This window comes from Pleurodeles waltl, chromosome 7 (assembly GCF_031143425.1).
Source record: "Pleurodeles waltl isolate 20211129_DDA chromosome 7, aPleWal1.hap1.20221129, whole genome shotgun sequence".
NCBI classification, from domain to species: Eukaryota; Metazoa; Chordata; class Amphibia; order Caudata; family Salamandridae; genus Pleurodeles; species Pleurodeles waltl.
The window spans coordinates 904,804,845-904,827,924 of NC_090446.1; the positions used below are offsets into that span (position 1 = coordinate 904,804,845).

Genomic DNA, 23,080 nt, shown 5'->3' on the forward strand with positions numbered 1-23,080 from the left:
GTGCTAGCACTTTGTAGGATTCTGTTGTGTTTTTCAAAACAAATAGGGGTTATGCATTACAGTCATTGTCCTGTAACTTTAACCTTGGATATGGAGGAAGTGAGCCCCCAACCAGAAACTTTTTGAGGTGGATGGTGGGAGAAGAATCATTAGAGTGCAAGTGACAGCGGCATCAATATAATATGTTTTTCTTGATGGTACTGTATGGATGCTTTGGAAACAAAAGTAAGGTTCTTTGTGTGAGGCTTCCATCTAAATTACAAAATCACAAGGGGTGATGATTAATCTACATAAAAGAGGACTAGTATGTCTTGAGTGCTAAACACTCACCACTGCATGGTGCATATTTAATTGTGGATGCAAACTCTAAACCAGAATGTGCATGCCTGCACAATTTCTGATGTACCAATGCAGTGTCACACCTATAGTGCTAAAGTAAACATTAGTACTAAAGTACTACTACCTTAGATGTATATGTAATTGCATTTATATAGCACCTACTATGATATTGGGTTTTTCTGTTCAGACCTGAAGCACAAAAGCCAGTTCATTTCCATTGCTTGGATGCATGCACCATGTCACTCTTCTCACCCATGGCTTGTTTATCAGACATTAATTTCCTAATGACTGCTCTTTATTTCAGATCAGCCTACCTGCTCTATTACTATGATATATACCTTAAGGTCCAGCAGGATCTGCCTAATCTTCCCCAGTCAGAAATCAACAAGAAGATCAGCGAAAGCTGGAGACTATTGAGTGTGGCCGAGAAGAGCTACTACTTGGAGAAGGCGAAACTGGAGAAGGAGGGTCAGGATCCTGTGAGTCCCTTGACATTAGTCCTTTACTTATAGACACCAGCACATGTGGAAACGTTATTTTGATTAGTTTGTGGTTTTGTATGCCAGTTTGTAATAGTAAATATGAACGTGTGCAAATGATTTTAGTCCCTTGACTCTCTTGAGGGCTGTTTGCTAATGTTGGTGTCCTATAAGGTGGCAATTTAGCATTTCATATGTTGGTGTTTCATGTTGTCAGTCTTCACAGGTTATGTTGCTTGTTTATATTTTGCCTATACCTCCATTATTATTGATTTTTATCACTGTTACTTACCTGGAATGTGTGGAGATCGGGAAAGGGAGTCATTCCGCATACGCTCAACACTCCTTGTGTCCCAGTCTTTAAAAATAACACTCTCCTACCATGCAAGAGTGTCAGTTTGCCTCTAGGTCTGGCTCCTGTTCTGTGCTTTTGATTTCCTGTGGTGAGGTATCTGTGATTAGCTAGAGTACCCAACAGAAAGAGCTTTACAGATGGTCAGTATCTTGTTCACTTTCATGCATATAGTGACCACAACACTTTCCTAGATCTGGTGCTTTACGATGGAGGGGCTTTGGGCTGATTCTGAAAATATCATCTGAAAGAATGTGTTCTTTTGGGACTTTCAAATATGGTTTGGGATATCTCACTCTGCAGTTGGGTGTGGAGAGGCTAGGTGAACATATATTTTTTGTGTGCATTGGAACATTTTGTAAATGTGTTCTAGAATTTTTTTCTTCCTTGTTTTCCTCCTCCTCCTCTCCAAAGTACCACCCACCTGCCACACTCTAATGAGTTAAATCACAGGATAGTAGTTTACTTTTTGTTATTATGATGGTGATTCGATGGGGAGTTTTAGTGATTATCTCAGACTAACAATTGAGGTAACTATTCCACTACAATTGAGCTTTCCTGTAACTTGATGACTATTGTTGCTTTTCATTTTATGATGTGCTCAGTACTTGCCATTATAAAATTGAATTAAAAAAGAACAGGAAATATTTTCTCTTCTTAGCATTACTGTCAATACACTACTACTGTTGGTGCCATCAGTTCATCTCTGGCGAACAAATGTAAGGAATACCATATATTCTTGCAGAACTAGCTGAATGGTATAGAAATATAGTCCGCCTGGTGAGGGACCTTCTCTTTTAATAACTAAATCACATGTTTTATTGAGTGTACTGAAGGTAACGGCTAGCCTATTCTGGTTGAAATGGTGATACCATATATAATTTTGATATAACCAAATCTATAAAAATGCTATATGATAAACCCGATAAGATTGTCTTCATCAAGACTGTAGATAGTCTTTCAGTCCGTAGAATTCTGCATGATATCAGTATGATTTTCCACCACATATACTATAATTACATTACACTTCACCACTTAAAGTAGTCTGTTTCTTCAACTATGGCTACCAGTGTTATTAGTCAAACTCAGTTTTTTAAATGAATAGTTACTAGTGTAGGTTTTTACTATCCCAGAATATCTGATTCCTTTGGACAAGTGCTGGTGTTGCAGGTGCTTCTAGTGTAAAAGGGCCTGACACTTTAAGCTGTTGTACAGAAAGTGATATTACATAAATTACTAGTGGCATGTCCATAAAAATGACTACTATGACTTCTATTACTGATACCAGTAGTCTGCCTAACTCTTATTAGTGCACCCAGTACAACTGCCATTAATAGTGGTACTACTGGAAATTTTTGTTTCGTTAATATTTCTTTGGGTACCTCTGCTACTGGTCCTAGTATGACCACTAAAAGCGCACCTAAGGTTACAATCAGATAGAGACACCTAGCCTCACATTCCTTACTTTAGAATCCTCTCCAGGTGCGAGACTAGATCAGGAAACTTTTTTCCCATAGCACATCTGCGTGTAGGAAGTGGGCCTTGTGCGACTCCTTATAGACGTTGTCCACTGGATGTGACATCCTCAGAGTCCATATAACCCCCTTGCAGACGCACCAATGTCAGTTCCTTCTTTTCCGCTCTTGCATCGCGGATCCGGTAACAGTTGATCAGACTGGGTCTGGCCTACTTCAACGTTTTTGCTGATGGAACAGTGTGCTTTTTTTTCTGTCCATGTCTTCATGGTTCAAACCCTGTGGGTCCTGTCGATGATAAATGTCAGCTACATACCCCCACTCGTTTTGTATGTGGCACCTGGGCGAGCACCATGATGCTGAAGAGTGCGATTCCTGTTGTCAACTTCGGCCGAAAGCTCTGCAGGAACCTTGAATGAAGCTTCTGGCGGCACAAATATCGGAGCCAACTCACACTTCCCATCGACCACAGTCTCCTTCTCATACTGATGTCAGTTCACAGGCCCGTTCAATGAGTTGTTCTCGTGGACCTCATGCTCCATAGACTTCTACAAGGTAAGTCACTACTCAAGCAGTCGAAGTCGCGAAAGTAGCAGACTTCGCTGCGCATGTCCTCCACCATTCCTTGTTGAGGTCAGAGTCTACCTTGCATCTCCCTCCTTTTCCAGGGGCCTGGGCGACTCTAAACCAGATGCATGAATATTATGTTTCCCTTCATGCTGTCTTGGGGAATTCACCTTCCTTCTGCGCCCATGTTCGGTCACCCGAATTCTGCGACTTTGCTGGCGGCACAGTTGGACGTTGAATCCCACTCTCCATCTGAAGTTGAAATCAAAGTCTTAGAATCGCTTTCTCGTGTTTCTCCCCATTCTGGGGAGTCTCCTCATGTTTATCCTTGTGAGAGTGGAGAGGCTGTGGAAGAGTAGGAGGGTATACCACCCATTCCAGATATTCATCAGCCTCATAGAGAGGACAGATGGCTGGCTGACCTAGCTGTGGCTAATGACTTCAGTTGTTCCACAGCCTCAGACCTACTCACTCACCCACCCTCCAGACTTGCTATAGCGGCAGGTACCTCTTTTGCTGACATGCTTAGAAGGGTTGCTGTAGTTTTGTACTGAACACTTCCTTCAGTGGAATTAACTTTGGATCCACTAATTGATGTCCTCCATCAAGGCCAATCAGGAGTTGAACCAGTGCTTTCTTACAGTGAAGCCGTACATGATGTGTTGTTTGGGGCTTGGGCTAAGCCTGATACAGGGGCCCCTGTTGATCAAGCTATATCTCACAGGGACTGACCTGCCCCTGGTGATCCGGCTTGTCTCCTAAGACACCCTACTCATTGAAGTTTAGTGGTACAGGTTGCTTTGGCCTCTCATGATATTGAGTCTCTCCTACATGTCCCATCTGATAGAGATTCCAGGAGTCTAGACGTCTGTGGCATTCATATTTGTTTCCTCTACACGTTCCGCTTTACGCTCTATTAATACATCTTGCGTTCTTGGACGTTTCTCAAATTCATTATGGGACTCATTGGCATGCGTCTTGCCTACTCTTCTGGATGATATCTGAAGCACTCTTACCCCTATGATTCAATATCATTTACTGTGGTATGGATACTACTGACTCTGTGGATCGGGCTATGACTTCCTCAGTTGTATTATGTCACCGTGCCTGGTTTCGTAACTCTGGATTTTCGGAGGCAGTTCAAGCCACATTGATCGACATGCCTTTTGATGAAGCCCATTTATTTGATGCACAGGCTGACTCCCCTTTAAGGCGTTGTCATGACAGTAGGGTTGGAACAGCGAATTAGCTTGGTTCCTCTCTACTCTTTGGCCTAGTTAATACCTCCTGTACTGGCTTGTAGGGGGTTATTTGTCTTAAGTTATGTCACAGATGAGCCGTGCTTTGGCAGTTCTGTGAGGCTTTTTCAGTTTGTGTCTGTTCCACCTAATGGTGGCACCCAGTGGGTCTCCTGCTTTCGGCAGGTGTTGTTTTTCCTTACATTTTCAAGGATAGATTATTGAAGTATTACCCTAGGATCTTATGGAGATTTCCTGCCTGATGCCTCAAGGCTACTTTTATTATTGTTTTTCTTTATTACGTGGTGTGAAAGTGGTAGTTTTCCACTTCGTTTGCCATTGACAGCATCTTAGCGATTTATCTATTTTTGATTCTTTGCATTACCTGATATAAAGGTAATATAGTTTACTTTACTCTGAAGAAGAGCTTGTGCCAAAGAGTTGATACCTTCATGGTATGTATTATACTCTAAGTGGAGTATTTGCCTTGTATGCCCAGAGAGAGAGTGGAAAAATAAAAATCTCGTCACACTTCTTTCTGTTTCCCCGCCACTTGTAGTGGCGAGCTCACAGCAGGGTATTGAACCCTGCAACTCAAATCCAACATCTGTCAAATCCCATTTTACATCCATTACAACACCCAAAGAAGAGAAACGAGGCGCGGCTTCAGTCCAACACAGCATGTTTACTAGATCATTTTAAGCAGCAAAAATGATCAAAGTGGACGTAAAGTGGGATTTGACAGATGTTATGTGTGTGTGTGTGTATATATGTGTGTGTGTATATATATATATATATATATATATATGTATATATATATATATATATATATATATATATAATATATGTAGTCCAAACAAGGGTAGTAGTGGTAAATCGTAGGACAACTTATTTTCGTACTCCTACCAGTGGTGCTACGTGGTTAACTTACCTTACTACCCCAAGGCAGAAGCATGTATTCAAAGATGCATGGTATACAAATCTAACAATATAACTTGGATTGCAACCTACGTTTTCTGGAGACTTAATTGCCTTACGGATGTCGGATGTCGTAGAGAAGAGATGTTTGGATTTTCTTTTGGTGAATAATTGAGTTCTAAACATAGATACTCACATACGAGCTACAGTATGGATGGGAACAACTCACAATATGACAAGGCTTTGAGAGAGTTACATGGTGATGAAACATGTGTTGGCTGTCGGACTGTCGATCAATAAACTGACATGAAGAAGTGTATCAGAAATGAATGAGAATGAAAATTTACAGTAAAGAAAATTTTGATTACAAGAAAGACTGGTCTTGGATTCATATGACCTCAAGAGCATTGGTTGTCTCTTTGGACTGAGTGCTGTGGTTATTATTTATTTATATATATATATATATATATATATATATATATATATATATATATATATATATATATATATATATATATATATATATTCAGGATTCCTTAGCTCGTGGGTGCTACTGCTATTATACCTTCATTTGGGGCTACTTGTCTAGTATCCCTTATAGGGAACTGGTGATGTTAACAGCTGCATGGGACTGTCAGTGTATTATTTAATTTCTGTTGAAATAAGTTTCTTTTTAAGGATTATACAGTACTTGGTGTGTCTGTTTACGAAGTCCTTCTTGAACTGTCAGACAAGGTAGCTGTGATCTACATTATTGTTTGTTATGCACGTTCTACTTTTACCTATATATGGAAGTATCAGTTTTCTACTTTTGGTACATTGAATAGATTAGAAACCAGAAAGTATCATCTTGGAGATTTTAAGACATTCTTTTTTTTGGTCTTAAATGTTTTATATCAGATAGCCATCAAAGTGTGATAGACTTTCAACACTTTAGTGTAGACATTTGTATAGTTTCGACATATATTTTGAACATTATGTCTTCATTGAGACGTATCTCTCTGTAGATTCTGTTCACTCTCTTGTATAGAATAATTAATATTATTGACTCTTTAGGAGTTGATCTGCATCTAAGCATTTGCATGTAAGAGTTCCTTCTTTTCTGAAGGGGTTTTACTGTCTTCTCTGAGAAGATGTTCATATCTGTTGTGCACAAGGAGGGTTAGGTGTTTGCCTCATAGAGGTGCAACTGTTTTAATTGTTAACTGACTCTAGTTATTGTAGGTTGTGTTCACACTTTGAGAACTGTTGTCCTAAAATGGAATATATAAAATTGAACAGATTATTTTAATTTCAGAATCTTAAAAAATTTCTGTTTTTCCATATTTGACACCTTTTTCTAGTTCATTTGTAGATGAGTCTTATTCATATGAGTTACATACTCACCTTGGTTTCCGCCACACTACCAAGGTTTCTTTTTCATACTTGCTGTCTTTATAACTTTTTCTTTATATAAAAAGTGTGTGTGTGTATGTATATGTGTGTATATATATATATATATATATATATATATATCTACGTAACCTAGTGGTGGTCGCCACTAGTTAATTATTTAGGACCTAGTTCCTATAGAAGAAGCATTTTTTACTTCCCTATATCTTTGGCGTCGGTTGATGAATCTTCCCGAAATTTTCCAAAAACATTTGACAGTCACGTCAGCTGCTGGAAAGTTTCATGGTGATCCGTCATGCATGAACTGAGAACTGAGAAAAGGAGGGGTTCCAAAATCCATTTTCCCCCATTAATTTTTCTGTAGGGATTTCAAACAGTGATAGCGCAGACCCCACTGGATGGAATTACACAATATTTGGCAGAAAGCTAGTGCTTGATCCGGAAAGCAACCTTTTTATGAATTGGTGTAAATCCGTTCAGTAGTTTTACAGAAACAAAAGAAAATTCAAATGTGTGTAGATATAGGGACAGGAAGGATTTGCCACCCCTTCCGATCTTGTGCTGAGATCTGATTGTCTGCCAACACTTCAACCAGGAAGTGTTGTCAGCCATGTTGGGACTCTGCCTCAGCCGAATTGCAGAAAAAAGATGTTTAAAAAAAAAAAAAAAGGGGTGGGGGGCAGGATAGAGTGACCCTGACCCCTTAGCTTTGATGCTGGGGTCTCAGAGGGGACCCCTCCCACTCGCCCCCAAGCAAAAAAAGCATTGATATATATATACATATATTTTTTTAATTTAGTTCAGATCCGGCAAAAAAAAAAAAGAGCAGGCTCCCCTGCTTCTTTCGGAGGAACTTCCGGGTGGACCAGGTTCCGGGGGACATTGATATTTTATTGCAGAGGAGGGGGCTGTGCATGGCAGGGCTGCAAGTTAGAATGGCTATTCTCTTATACTGGACCGTTTTTCTTCTGGTTAGAGACTCTCACTATTATTGGGTCGCTTCTGACATACATTTCACATACTAACATGGATGAGCTTATTCCTCTGTTTTTAATGTTTTATGGATTTATTTACCTGTGGTTCCTTCCTCTGGTTTGTGTGTTGTAGAATATGTTATTACTCACCTAAATTATTATGATTGCATGGTAATTTTCTCTTTTTCTAGACTAGTTTGGTGAAACTTAGACACTTTTTGTTGAAGGTCTCAGTTCGCAGGCCTTCCTCCAGGGTTAGTATGACTTTGGTATCTGATCCTAAAGTAAGGAATCTGTGGCGTGATGTCTCTATCAGAAGAACAGTTTACTTACCTTTGGTAACACATTATTTGGGAGAGACAGGATCTAGTTGCATTCTTTAATAACCTTCCCATCCTCCCCACTCTGCGAACTGAGTCCTCTTTGGTCTCAGAGATTATGTTATGGAAATCTACACCTTGAATTAAGAATTCCATGATTATTTGACACAGGGGTGTCTTTTGTTCTAGTACGCAGTTTCAGTAGGCAATTTATATATGAGGCTCCACGTTTTGAGCATGGGAAATAGTCACAGAAGAAACTGACATTAGGAGGAGGTTATATGGACTCAGTTGATGTCACATCCTATGGACGACGTAGATACAGGGTCACGTGATGCCTTCTTCTGACACGCAGACATGCTATGGGGAAAAAAGTTTCCAGATCCAGTCTAGGGAGGATTCTAAAGTAAGGAATCTGTGGCTAGATTCTGTTTCTACCAGATAATGCTACCGAAGGTAAGTAACTACTTTGTTAGTGTTCACACCTCTGCTGGTACTTCCTCTACATGTACTGCTAGCTTAACCTTTCTTGCTACTACAACACCTGGAAGCACTAATGTTGGCACTACTATTGCTCCCCCACTGCCAGTAAGTCTGCAACTACATACAAAGGTGGGGGCTCACCCACGGAGACTATGAAAAAAGGTTGCACAATGACCAAGCATCTCCGAGTATACGTTATACTTGGAAATTGACTCTTTGGAAAGTGCAAAATGGCTATGAACTTAATTTGCTGATAATGATGTTGGATGACCCTGCGGGATAATCAGTCAGACAGTGGAGAGTTTTTTTTTCTGTTTTTTTTTTTCCCCTAATCTCTGATAACCTAATCGCATGTCAGTGCCACTGGGGCTGCATGATACCAGATCCGCACCTTTAATTAACAAATTAGTTTGTCTTTGGCAGATGAGGTCTTTCTCCACTTAATGTGAACCAGTTGGACCCATAAGAATCAGATTAATATTATACATAAAATAAACCCTATGCGTGAGAGCATGGTTTCTGTGCAACACAGAACCACAAAGTTATCATATGCTGTTGGTATTATTTTCTTTGTCATTGAGCTTTTCTCAACACCCAAAGTAGAAGACTATGCCGTACAACATCTGATGGGTGCCTGTGCCTCCACATTAATTGTTTGCTGCATATGCATCTTGTGGTCCATACCAAAAACCTACAATGGGCTTAGATCTCACGTGTTGCATAACATTGGTTGTCTATATTTTCATGCTCAGTTGCTTGCTTCTTATTGAAGGGCTTGCCTACATGTTCTTGTTTGTCCCTCCTCATCCCGCCCAGCCCCAGCCTCTTTAATATCTTTTTGATTGCCAGACTTGCATCCTTCCACAGCTCACATTTAGGAAAAGCTATTTTTTTTCTTTTTCATTGAGCACTCCATGAGAATGCTTGTACTTCCTTGCTCTTTCTTGTATGATGCTCCACCCTCACTCCCTACAAATGCCATCTCTACCGTCTGGTTTGCTCCCTCCCGTCTGTGAAAGCACAGCTGCAGGTATAGTTTTTTCGAGGGTATGACTGAAGAGCAGGCTTTAAGGGTTGTTTTTGTTTTATTTCTTCCATTCTACATATCGTACAAAAACTCAGACCTTGACACACACAAGCTGTTATGGTGCTGGAAAAAGGGCTAGCTGCTGTACTCATTTGACTGGCCTTTGTAAAGAAAACACTCTGATGTACAACTTGTTTACGTGTTATATTTTGGCTGTCTTCTCAAAGCCCAATAACTCTGCTGTTGAACATCTTTAACCCACTCTAGTTTTTGTTACTTTTTGATCATACTTTTTTGCAATGTACTGCCTTTATGTATAACATTTCCTGTTGAAATATTGTTGCTGCATTAATACATTCCTGCCTTCATTAGTTTTTTTCACTAATCTGGTTTTATATAATATGTTCGTTATTTCATTTTTTGTTTATACCTGCTTTAAATTTTGCATCTGTTTTCACATTTTGCTTTATGCTAGTTACAAAGGTTTTTGTTCTTTTTTTGGATGCAGAAGTCAACCTCATGTACAGCTGTTCCTGAAATTCCAGGCTTCAGAAAAATTCTGCCCCGGTCTGACTACATCATAATTCCTGGTTCTACCCTTCATGAAGACAGCAGGCAGCATGTGGAGGTGCATGTGGTGCAAGGTCGTTGTGTCTTAGGTGGAAGGGGAGAGGTGGGCAGTAGAAATGGTAGCCTGCTGTGCGAAACAGAACAGAGCCTTCTGTCCTTCGACTCGCAACACTCTGGCTTGACAGAGCAGGTCGTTGCAATAGAGGGCCTAGCTGATGAGCCGGTCTCCTTCCAGCAATCTGATGTGGTGCAGGAGGTCGCCACATCAGAGATCCTATCACACTACCTCAGTACTGTGAATGAAAAAGGCAGCCAAGACACCATGCTGGATAAAACCATCCTGAAACCACAACAAGGTGAAACCTTTGTAGCCACTAGCTTGGCCGTGGAAGATGAGGCAACAGACAGCGCCACTCGTGTTCCTTGTGAAGGAATTAATATGATCCAGTCAAAGACGGAAGATGGGGTGTCCGTGTTGACACTTATGACTGAGAGGGTGAGGCTTTCTCATGTCTGTTTCACTTGTGTCTGTTACATTGTGAATACTCTCTGGTTGTTTGGTTCCATAATCGATTTTAGCCATCAGTGCTTTCCCTATCAATTCTGGCGATATTGTTGAAATGACTTTTGAAGGCACAGTGAAGGTTTTTGCAGCTCAGCGTAGCTCTTGATTGTGAAATACCTATGTCCAGTGCCCTTCGCTGTAGTCTTAAAATGTGAATGTGTCAAATGTTTGTAGCATTAACCCATATTTTTCTAAGCATAGAAATGGTTACATTAGGTGTCTCGGACCAAGTCCAGGCCTAAGACCTGCCTTGATTATGCAGTCACTAATGTTTGTACTTAATACTTTTCTCAAGCCAAGTGGCATCTCCGCAGAGTTGCCAGGACACTAAAACATCCAGTCTCTTGGCTATTAAATGGCAAGAGCTACTGGTGGCATTTCATTAGGATAACCTGCTACTACCTGGCTTACGTGTAGCATACATAGATTGACCACTAACATTCTTTAGCTGCTTGTGTGCTCTGTACTTCTCTTGCTGTATATGTTTTGATTGCTTAGATTCTTCTTTGGTTGGATACCTCAGCATCTCATGAGTTCTTGGACTTCACAGGAAATTAAAGCAGCCTGTGTATTAAAAAAAAAAAAAAAAAAAAAAAAACACTGTTTTCACTTAAGTCATGTAGATCTATTTTGACCAGTAAAATACAATTGAACATTTTGCCTATGGTGCGCCATCAGCCTACAGTAGATCTTTCCCTGTTCACAGGAACTAATTCTGCCAGAACTCGGTCAGAGATGCTGGTTTAGCTGATACTCAGCAGACCGCATATTCACCCATCCAAAGTGGCTGCTGGGCCTAAATATACCAGAAATAAGTGCCCTGAAGTGCTGCGCTGGCTGAATACAAAAAAGTTTCCAAGTCTTTTTTGGATTTACTGTAAATCTACAGAGGTTACTCGTAGGTGTTGAGTGGACCCAATTAACTAATTTACTTATTTCCTAACTACAAATTTCTTGAAAGAGGTTTGTTTTGTGCGGAAACAGTTGACCTCTTATGGTCAACATTTGACCATAAAGAACACCTTTTCAACCCTTTTTCTATTTTTGCTGCTTCATCATCCTGTGGGAGGCAAAAATCTGAAAACACCTACAATCTGCCTTCAACTGTGTGTCTTTATGATAGTCATAATGCAGTGGTAAAGTGATGATTTTACCACCAGGTCTCCTGCAATGACGTTTAGTGAAGCTCTGCAGCTGACGGGAATAATTAAAGAGCCCACAAACCTTTTCAATCCTGCTATAAGGACATTCTGAAAACCAACAGCATCATTACCCTTCCTGGTATTCGTGCTCACCATCAAGGGGATCACTGTTAAAGTTGTCAACTAAGATGAATATTCCAGTTTCAACTAAGACCTTTTGACACTGGGCCCTTTCTATATCTCTGATTGTCATAGGTTTCTGGTGTATTGAAATGTTTTGTGGATGACTAGGTAACACTTGCAGCTACAAAGGCTACAAGTTTGTGGCTGCTCATGATAGGCAGGCTACTGAAGAAGGCAGAGCATGTAAAAGATATCCATAATCAACCTGACCATCTACGCTTCTGACCCCAAGATGTAAACTGCAAAGTATCTGGTTTGCCTGCTACAGCTAAGAGGACTTACCTGGGTGTGTGCATTTTAAGGGTGTTATAATAAATGCTTTTGGAAATATATGCAGATTTTTGGGGGAATTCGTGCTGATTCTAAACAAGGTGTTTCTAGCATCCAGTCATGCAACGAGGATGTAACTGTTGCCTCAGAACTTTCAGCGTTATCACCATTCAGCGTCCATGTCCACAGTACGACAAAAGCCACTAGTGGAGTCTTTTTTCTTAAATTCCAGAGGGGACTGGATATTTTCTCATTTTTCTGACCAGTTGAAAAAAGACCTAAAACATGAATGTATGCTTATAAGGGAGCTCCAAAAACAAAGAAGTGGGTGTGATGAGTAAACTTCAGAATGACAACCTTATGTCAAATATTTCCAGCTCTTTGCCAAGGGGACTACATGTAACAAACGTCATTCGGAATACATATTTTCAGTTCTAAATTGAGAAACAACACAGGAAACAAAAAAACAAGGTTCACTACCAGCACAAGATTATTTCATTTGGTCTGATATGAGCCCCGCATGCCTTCTCTGAATGTAAAGTGTGTATTGTGACACACCACTGGAAGAAACCGTTATTTACCCCAACATAATGGAAATATTGCCTGCTAAGGAGAAGCACTTATCTGAATTTGTTCCAATAATTCTCAGCAGATCTATGTCTGTGCCAGTAGAGTTTCCATGCTGCTCCAAGCAAATGGTCTTACCCAATTGTGTACTTGAGAGAAATGTGTTTCTTTCCACCAAAAGTATTTTATGATTTGAAGACAACCCGTGGCATGCAGGTTCTTTCTTTTCTGGGCTCATTTTCACGTTGCATTTTAATTGAACAGTTAGACTCCATATGCACCTGAATGCAAGATCATTACAGAACTGCTTTGTGGAACAGGAAACTAGCAGGAAAATGTAAAGCTTTCCTTGTTGGTTTCATCCCTACCCTTCATACTGAGACAAGATAAAGGTGGTATAATTACAAAAGCAGCTTTTGACGGAATTTGTAGTATTGGATGCTTCTTTGATAGGTTGGGAGCTTGCCTTTTAATACAAAGTACATGGTCACAAAAAAGTGACTTTCTGGCGCTAACTGCCTCAATATTTCAGTTTTGAGCATTCATGCCCTTCGGTAATATTGGCCTAAGGGTTGTTTTACTTAGTGTTTTCAACAAGCGGACACAACTTAATCTTGACATGAACTTACTGTTTTATGGTGTCAGGCTCTGATTTTTACTTTTTTAATAGCATTACATGATGCACATCACCAGCCCTTTCAGTCTTAGGCAGAGCTTCCTTTTTTGATAGAAACTTTATTTCATTTGGTTTTAGAACAATATGGTGTAACTACCTGGTTCACATAACTTCAGATCAAGGACTCTGTCTGAAAAGAATTGTCGTTTCTATACAACATACAAAAAATGAACTTTACCTAGAATTCTGCTATAAGTTCACACATTGTTTATTTCATTGAATTTGGTTTGATGAACTGCCCAAAGCAACACAAAGACGGAATAAATGAAGTTAAGCCTATTCGATACAGGCTAAGCCCAACATTACATTGCAGATTGGGACTATAATTGTTATTCGATTTAGTGTATTCCCTTGTCCTATTCAGGCCTTATGATCCAACACGACAAAATCGCAGCAAAAGAAATGATTAATTAGGAGACATTTACAGGAGTGTCTTGAGGGCCAACAGTTTTTTGACCATTTCTCAAAATAGCCGCAGCCTTCCCTTTCCTTTACACAGTCTGGTAGTATCTGTCTTTAAGTGTGTCCCAGTCAAGACTAAAATGTCCAAAAAACACAAACACTATCTCTTCCAATTCCTCTTTAATTCATTTGCAGTATTTCTCTGTCATCAGAATTATTTTGCCTTTCAATTCTAAAGGGTAACTTATATTTTATGATGTCCTTGCTCCACTTTAAGATAGTGCTAACTTCGTCATAATGCTGCAGTTTGTGCTCTGGAGGTCATTTTTTCATGAAATGTATACATAACTGTTTGGTACCTGGCACACCACACCGTATGGCCCTCTGCTCAACTCAGCAGCCTGCCTTTTCTTGTGGAGAGAGATGGAGAGAACGGAGCTGAGCACCGGGCTCAACTCTGTCATCCTGTAATGCTAATCCCTGTTATTCGCTGAACTTGCCTCCTCTGCTTCAGAAGGTCTCTCCCAACTGGTGAGGGACTTGTGGTCGGCGGGGGTGGGCTGCCCTTTTGGCAGCTCTGAAGCTCATGTCTTACTTTGCAAAGCCTAACTTGTTCCTTCTTCTAACTTGCCCAAACCGCTGTGCCTTCAGATACTTCTACTGTGACATCAGCTCCATAGCCTGCCAAGCCAGCTTTTTCTTTTTATCCCACTTTGCTTTTCCATGAGGTTTGTCAAGCCATTCCTTTCAAGCATTACTCACGGTACCTTCACTGTATGGTCACTGGGTGTCAAGTGGCAAGATTTTATTCGATGATTATCTTGTGGCAGAAGAGAGTTTAAGAGTTAGCTGGTCTCAGCTCATGCCACTGTTTTCCCAGGCTTCATATGTAGCAGTTTACGTTTGGGAGAACATTTCTAAAGGCTTCAAACCTGCTTGTCCTGGACATCGTCCAGCATTAAGGATGACTTCTTACTGGCTTTAGAGAAGACACTAGTGAATAACATCTACTTCTCTATGATGTAGGCATTAATACTCCTAAGTGTAGACTACTTTCCCTATTTGAGATCCCATTAACAAAGTTAAAAGCAACATTTATTTTCAAAAATATTTATAACAAGTGTTTGAGGAGCCTGTTAAAGGGAGAGCCATTACTCCAAGAGTAGATAAAAAATATAAACCGCCACCAACAGACCCAGTGTACATTACACAACAGCTAACACCAGACTCTGTTGTAGTGGGAGCAGCGCGCAAAAGAGCCAAAACTCATACTTCAGGAGATGCACCGCCTCCAGATAAAGAAAGTCGAAAATTCGATGCTGCAGTCAAAAGGGTGGCGGCACAGGCAGCAAACCAGTGGCGTATTGCAAATTCGCAAGCTTTGCTAGCCAGATATGATAGGGCCCATTGGGATGAGATGCAACACCTTATTGAACATTTACCCAAGGAGTTCCAAAAAAGAGCGCAGCAAGTAGTAGAAGGACAGGGTATCTCCAATAATCAGATACGGTCAGCAATGGATGCTGCAGACACAGCTGCTAGAACTGTCAACACAGCTGTAACAATAAGGAGACATGCATGGCTGCGTACATCAGGATTTAAACCAGAGATACAGCAAGCTGTGCTGAATATGCCATTCAACGGACAGCAGTTGTTTGGGCCGGAGGTGGACACTGCGATCGAAAAACTTAAAAAAGACACTGACACGGCCAAAGCCATGGGCGCACTCTACTCCCCACAGAGCAGAGGCACATTTCGAAAAACACAATTTCGAGGGGGGTTTCGAGGGCAAACCACAGAAGCCACAACCTCACAAACAAAGCCCACTTACCAGAGCCAGTATCAGCGGGGCGGTTTTCGGGGACAATATAGAGGGGGACAATTTCAAAGGAATAGAGGAAAGTTCCAAAGTCCCAAAACTCCTCCAAACAAGCAGTGACTTCAAGGTCACAAATCCCCAACACATAACACCTGTGGGGGGGAGACTAACCAAGTTTTACAAACATTGGGAGGAAATAACAACAGACACTTGGGTCTTAGCAATTATCCAGCATGGTTATTGCATAGAATTTCTCAAATTCCCTCCAAACATCCCACCGAAAACACACAATATGTCAAAACAACATATAGATCTTCTAGGACTAGAAGTTCAGGCTTTGCTGCAAAAAGAAGCAATAGAGTTAGTACCAAAACAACAAATAAACACAGGAGTTTACTCCCTGTACTTTCTAATACCCAAAAAAGACAAAAGTCTGAGACCTATACTAGATCTCAGAACATTAAATACCTACATCAAATCAGATCACTTTCACATGGTTACATTACAAGACGTAATCCCACTGCTCAAACAACAAGACTACATGACAACACTAGACCTAAAGGATGCATATTTCCATATACCAATACATCCTTCACACAGAAAGTACCTAAGGTTTGTATTCCAAGGGATACATTACCAATTCAAAGTGTTGCCATTCGGAATAACAACTGCACCAAGAGTTTTTACAAAATGCCTAGCAGTAGTAGCTGCACATATCAGAAGGCAGCAAATACATGTGTTCCCGTACCTCGACGATTGGTTAATCAAAACCAACACGCTAAAACGGTGTTCACAACACACAAAATATGTCATAGAAATCCTCCACAAACTAGGTTTCTCAATCAATTACACAAAGTCACACCTTCGGCCGTGTCAAACACAGCAATACTTAGGAGCAACAATCAACACTGCAAAAGGGATTGCCACTCCAAGTCCTCAAAGAGTTCACACATTTCACAATGTGATACAGACCATGTATCCAAATCAAAAGATACAAGTCAAACTGGTGATGAAACTACTAGGCATGATGTCTTCATGCATAGCCATTGTCCCAAACGCAAGGTTGCACATGCGGCCCTTACAACAGTGCCTAGCATCACAATGGTCACAAGCACAGGGTCAGCTTCTAGATCTGGTGTTGATAGACCGCCAAATATACATCTCGCTTCAATGGTGGAACAGTATAAATTTAAACCAAGGGCGGCCTTTCCAAGACCCAGTGCCACAATACGTAATAACAACAGATGCTTCCATGATAGGGTGGGGAGCACACCTCAATCAACACAGCATCCAAGGACAATGGGACATACAGCAAAAACAGTTTCACATAAATCACTTAGAACTGTTAGCAGTATTTCTAGCGCTCAAAGCATTTCAACCCATAATAAGACACAAACACATTCTTGTCAAAACAGACAACATGACAACAATGTATTACCTAAACAAACAGGGAGGCACACACTCGACACAGTTGTGTCTCCTAACACAGAAAATATGGCATTGGGCGATTCACAACCACATTCGCCTAATAGCACAATTTATTCCAGGGATTCAGAATCAGTTAGCAGACAATCTCTCTCGGGATCATCAACAGATCCACGAATGGGAAATTCACCCCCAAATACTGAACACTTACTTCAGAATGTGGGGAACGCCACAAATAGATCTATTTGCATCAAAAGAAAACTCAAAATGCCAAAACTTCGCATCCAGGTACCCACAACATCAGTCTCAGGGCAATGCACTATGGATGAACTGGTCAGGGATATTTGCGTGAGCTTTTCCCCCCTCTCCCACTTCTTCCATATCTAGTAAACAAGTTGAGTCAAAACAAACTCAAACTCATACTAATAGCACCAACATGGGCAAGGCAACCTTGGTACACAACACTACTAGACCTTTCAGTAGTACCTCATGTCAAACTGCCAAACAGACCAGATCTGTTAACACAGCACAAACAACAGATCAGACATCCAAATCCAGCATCGCTGAATCTAGCAATTTGGCTCCTGAAATCCTAGAATTCGGGCACTTACACCTCACACAGGAATGTATGGAGGTCATAAAACAAGCTAGAAAACCTACCACTAGACACTGCTATGCAAATAAGTGGAAAAGATTTGTTTATTACTGCCATAATAATCAAATTCAACCTTTACATGCATCTGCAAAAGAGATAGTAGGATACTTACTACATTTGCAAAAATCTAAACTAGCTTTCTCTTCCATTAAAATACATCTTACGGCAATTTCAGCTTACCTGCAAATTACGCACTCAACTTCATTGTTTAGGATACCAGTCATAAAAGCGTTTATGGAAGGCCTAAAGAGAATTATACCACCAAGAACACCACCAGTTCCTTCATGGAACCTCAACATTGTCTTAACACGACTCATGGGTCCACCTTTTGAGCCCATGCACTCTTGTGAAATGCAATACTTAACATGGAAAGTTGCATTTTTAATTGCCATCACATCTCTAAGAAGAGTGAGTGAAATTCAAGCATTTACCATACAAGAACCATTTTCAAATACACAAGCATAAAGTAGTTCTACGGACAAATCCAACATTTTTACCAAAAGTGATCTCACCGTTCCACTTGAATCAAACGGTAGAATTACCAGTGTTCTTCCCACAGCCAGATTCTGTAGCTGAAAGAGCACTGCATACATTAGACATCAAAAGAGCACTAATGTACTACATTGACAGAACAAAACTAATTCGAAAAACAAAACAACTATTTATTGCTTTCCAAAAACCTCATACAGGAAATCCAATTTCTAAACAAGGCATTGCTAGATGGATAGTTAAGTGTATTCAAACCTGCTATCTTAAAGCAAAGAGAGAGCTGCCTATTACACCAAAGGCACACTCAACCAGAAAAAAAGGGGCTACCATGGCCTTTCTAGGAAATATTCCAATGAACGAAATATGTAAGGCAGCAACATGGTCTACGCCTCATACATTTACCAAACACTACTGTGTAGATGTGTTAACGGCACAACAAGCCACAGTAGGTCAAGCTGTACTACGAACATTATTTCAAACAACTTCAACTCCTACAGGCTGAACCACCGCTTTTGGGGAGATAACTGCTTACTAGTCTATGCACAGCATGTGTATCTGCAGCTACACATGCCATCGAACGGAAAATGTCACTTACCCAGTGTACATCTGTTCGTGGCATTAGTCGCTGCAGATTCACATGCGCCCACCTGCCTCCCCGGGAGCCTGTAGCCGTTTAGAAGTTGATCTTGAACATTTGTAAATTTGAAAATATATTACTTTAAACTTCATTATGTACATATGTATTCACTCCATTGCATGGGCACTATTACTAGCATACACAACTCCTACCTCACCCTCTGCGGGGAAAACAATCTAAGATGGAGTCGACGCCCATGCGCAATGGAGTCGAAATGGGAGGAGTCCCTCGGTCTTGTGACTCGAAAAAAGACTTCTTCGAAGAAAAACAACTTGTAACACTCCGAGCCCAACACCAGATGGCGGGATGTGCACAGCATGTGAATCTGCAGCGACTAATGCCACGAACAGATGTACACTGGGTAAGTGACATTTTCCATATATATATATATATGGAGATAGAGCTAGACACACACATTTAAGGGTTTAGGGGTGAGTAGTGGTATAAAGTTGTAAGGGTATTTTTAGGGGTGGGTAAGGAGTATAGGTTGGTAAGGGTGTTTTTAAGGGTTTTGGGGTAAGGGTATTTGGGTGGCAAGGGTGTTTTTTAGGGGTGGTAAGGGTATTTGGGTGCCAAGGGTGTTTTCAGGGTTTAGAGGTGGGTAAGGGTATTTGGGTGGTGAGGGTGTTTTAGGGCTTAGGGTTGGTAGGGGTTTGTTAATACTTAGTTATTACTTGTAATATCCGAATATTACTTTTATAGTAATTTATATGTTGCATTAAAAATATACTCCTGTGATGGGATGCAGGGTGTTTAGGGGCAAAGGATTGGTATGTGTCTTAATACTAAGGTATAATTTTTTAATACTTGAATTCGTTTAATAACAATTGTAAAATGATTATCTATTTTCTGTTAAAAAAAACAAATGTTGAAAATAATATACTCCTGGGACGGGATACAGTAATATTTGTGGAATTCCGCTGTTTTGAAACTTCAAAGTACTGTAATTGGCAGTGTTACTCTGAGTGTGAAACTCCAGTACTGGTTAACATTTAAAAGTAATATTATTAAATATCTGAAGTATTGATATGCGTGGTGACAGTGTGCGTGCTGGTCGTATGCGTGGCAAGTGTATTTATAATGGATGCAAATGTAAAAGCGTGCTAATGGTATGTGTGGTAATAACTATGAAGTAAAGATGCGCATAGTAAAATCACACGTAATGTCATACAGCTGTGCCATACTGGATACGGAAAATATTGTAACAGTGCTCGAGTGCATGGCTTGTTGCCATTGTGTGGCTTCACATTGGTGCCATTCTGCTCTGGGGAAATGACATAGCGGATCTCCATATAAACTCCGCCCCTGTGCACTGACATCAGTTACTTTCTTTCCACGCTTTCTGATGCGGATCTGGAGCTCTTTGCCAGACTTTGGCGCCCTTTAGTCGAATCCAAAAAACATTTTCTACAGTGTGCTAGGGAATAACCTACCGAAAATGTAAGCCTGTTGTCCAGGAAGCAGATTTTGGTCACAGACCCACATTAGGTATGCCTTTGGTGCCTGTGCTTTGCACACAATCTAAAGTCATATAGCGTCCACCCTAATGTGCTCAGAGGTGGGTCTAGTGCGAGAGGCTAGATTGTATGTCACCGCAGAGCTCGCTGTAAGTCGTGGTTCTGGTCTTGGTCCTAGTCACAGGGCACTTTCCACTTATGCTCTACTTCCTTCTCGAAGTCGCATGGTAAGTCAAAGTCCAAGCAAAGTAAAGCAGGACCCAACCCCACCTCACCACTATGTCTCCCAGACAGGAGATGCAAGGGCATCAAGATGTAATTTGCGTTCCATGGAGGTCACCAGTTTTAGAGCACAGTCCTCAGTTTGCTCCAATGCACACTGGGTTTTCCTTGCCTGTTGTTAGCCCAGTCCCACCATGGGCAAAGCATCCAGCCACTACAGAGAGGTAGGCACTCATACTTTGGCTAGTCAGGACTTCATCCATTCATTGGTTCCACAATGCCAGAAGCCTTAGGTCGGTAACCACAGTGCAGTCGTTGTGCCACCTGCAAAACCCCACACAGCATTTCCAGGACTTCATTATTACAATGTGTCCCTTGGTCTGACTCTAGAGAAACCGGGAATCCAGATCTGGATATCAATTCACGCAACAGCAATTTAGCTATAGTGAGACTCATTCCTCCTAGTCGGGTATGCTTCAACCAAGTGAGAGAATACACATTATAACCAGGGCATATCTCAGCCTATTACTCATGGGCATCTCGCTAAAAAACTCATTGCATCCTGTTGAAGGGACCCCCTGATCTCCCTATATGACTCATCCTAACTGGGGTTCTCAACCCAACATTTATCTGCTGAGAGACACTGATTTTCAGCCATGTTCCTAAACAAGGGATTGTACCAATTCTGTCTGATCAAATCCCACAACACATTCCTCCCTATGGGTGCCTAACCATGAAAATGTCTAGCCATCAAGGACAGCAAGCTGGATAGCAACACATGTCCTCCATCGGCTGAAACCCAAATTTCATCTTCATTCTTCATATATCCTGCTGTGACCCAGCGTTGCTGTTCAATCTTGGGCACTTCATCCTGCAACTCTTAAACGTTCTCCCAAGCATCAGCAACAGACCATAAGAAACTGAAGTTAGTCTTCTTTTCAAGCTCACTTGAATATTCCCTGTTAAAACATACAGGGCCATAATCACAGTACCGAGCAGCTTCATCAGCATGCTGGTTGCCAGGTGTCACATGATCAATCTGCTCCTGTGTGTTGCACGTTTACCTATAGCAACCTCATGGGGCATCTCAAATGCTTCAAGCACTCTCATAACATATTCCCAATTCCTAATCTGAGACCCTGATGATGTCATAAATCCCTACGTGACCACAACTGTCCAAAGTCAAGGACAACACCAAACCTATATTGAGTGTCAGTGAAAATGGTAACTTTCAATTGGTCTGAGACACAACTGCTGTTGTAAGTGCAACCAATTGAGCCACTTGAGCAGAAGTTACACCAGGAAGCCAAGAGGCTTCCACTACACCTTGAAAAGTGCATACAGCATAGGCAGCTCTCGTATTTCCCTGATCATCTCTAAAGCATTAGCCCTCCACAAACAATACATAATTGGACTCTGTAAGAGGTTCATTTCTAATAACAGATCTTGGGTTGGTACACAATTCTGTGACAAAGACTGTCATGCTCAATCCACCTCCCCTCCCCTATCAGCTCCAGATTCAGGCAGGAATAACAAGGTAGCAGGATTTAAACTGCAAGACCTCTTCAATGTAATATTTTCAGTAGCAAGTATGATCTGCTTATGTAGGTGAGTCTGCTGTTGGTCAAATGTTGTGTCTAGTACCGGTAAAGAGGATAACCCATAACCATATTTTCACTCTGCTTGATGCTGACACCGGCCTATTCGAGCTCTTTAAGACAGCCTGACAGTCCTGCAGTACTGGATCAAGTACCGCAGAACCACCATGTATTTGAGTAAACACTGAGAGAGCACAACCCTTCCTATCACTACAAATGAATACAATTATTTACTTTAGTCCCAGAGTCAGGGTGCCACAGAGACTTTCTCTCAACTCTGGAATGCATTCGTGCTGTGGTTGTCCAGTGGTATCAGATCGGGCACATCCTTGTATGTCAAGCTCTGTAGAGGTTTGGCCACTAAGGAAAAGCAGCAGGAGCCCACCACTCCCACAAGCAACCTGACTTCTCTCTGCATAGTGGGAGATTTTATTTTCAGAATGGCAGAGATTCTTTCTTGACACATTCTTTGCTCCCTTCTCGATGTGATGTCCTAAGTGCAGAACTTCTTTCTGACTGCACTGTGTTTTACTCTGGAACACTTTATGGACGTTCTCTGCCAAGTGATTGACCAGGGGAAATAGTGTCTTGTTTGCATGCTTCTTGTGACGACGACACTATCAGATATCAATGATGTATGTACAAGGTCTGAGCTATACAGTAACTCTAAATTTCTTTTCAAGATCGGATTAAAGATTGAGGAATTTTCTGTATACTGTTATGAATGTCTATACCATGCAAAAATTCTACCACTGAACCAAAGCACAAATTGAAACTGGCTTTCTTTGTGCAATGGGATGGAAAAGAACGCTTGACACAAATCAGTTACTATGAACCGC

The 23,080-nt window shown here is 41.0% G+C and overlaps 1 protein-coding gene across 5 annotated transcripts in view; it reads left to right on the forward strand.

Moving 5' to 3' along the window:
- HMGXB3 (HMG-box containing 3) overlaps positions 1-23,080 on the forward strand; it is a 330,748-nt gene that overhangs the window by 40,252 nt on the left and 267,416 nt on the right. For all 5 annotated transcript variants that reach the window (XM_069199526.1, XM_069199525.1, XM_069199522.1 and 2 more), the window contains exons 3-4: positions 644-818; positions 10,073-10,630. In XM_069199526.1, the coding sequence (XP_069055627.1) occupies positions 644-818; positions 10,073-10,630 (733 nt within the window). The remainder of the gene's footprint in view (positions 1-643; positions 819-10,072; positions 10,631-23,080) is intronic.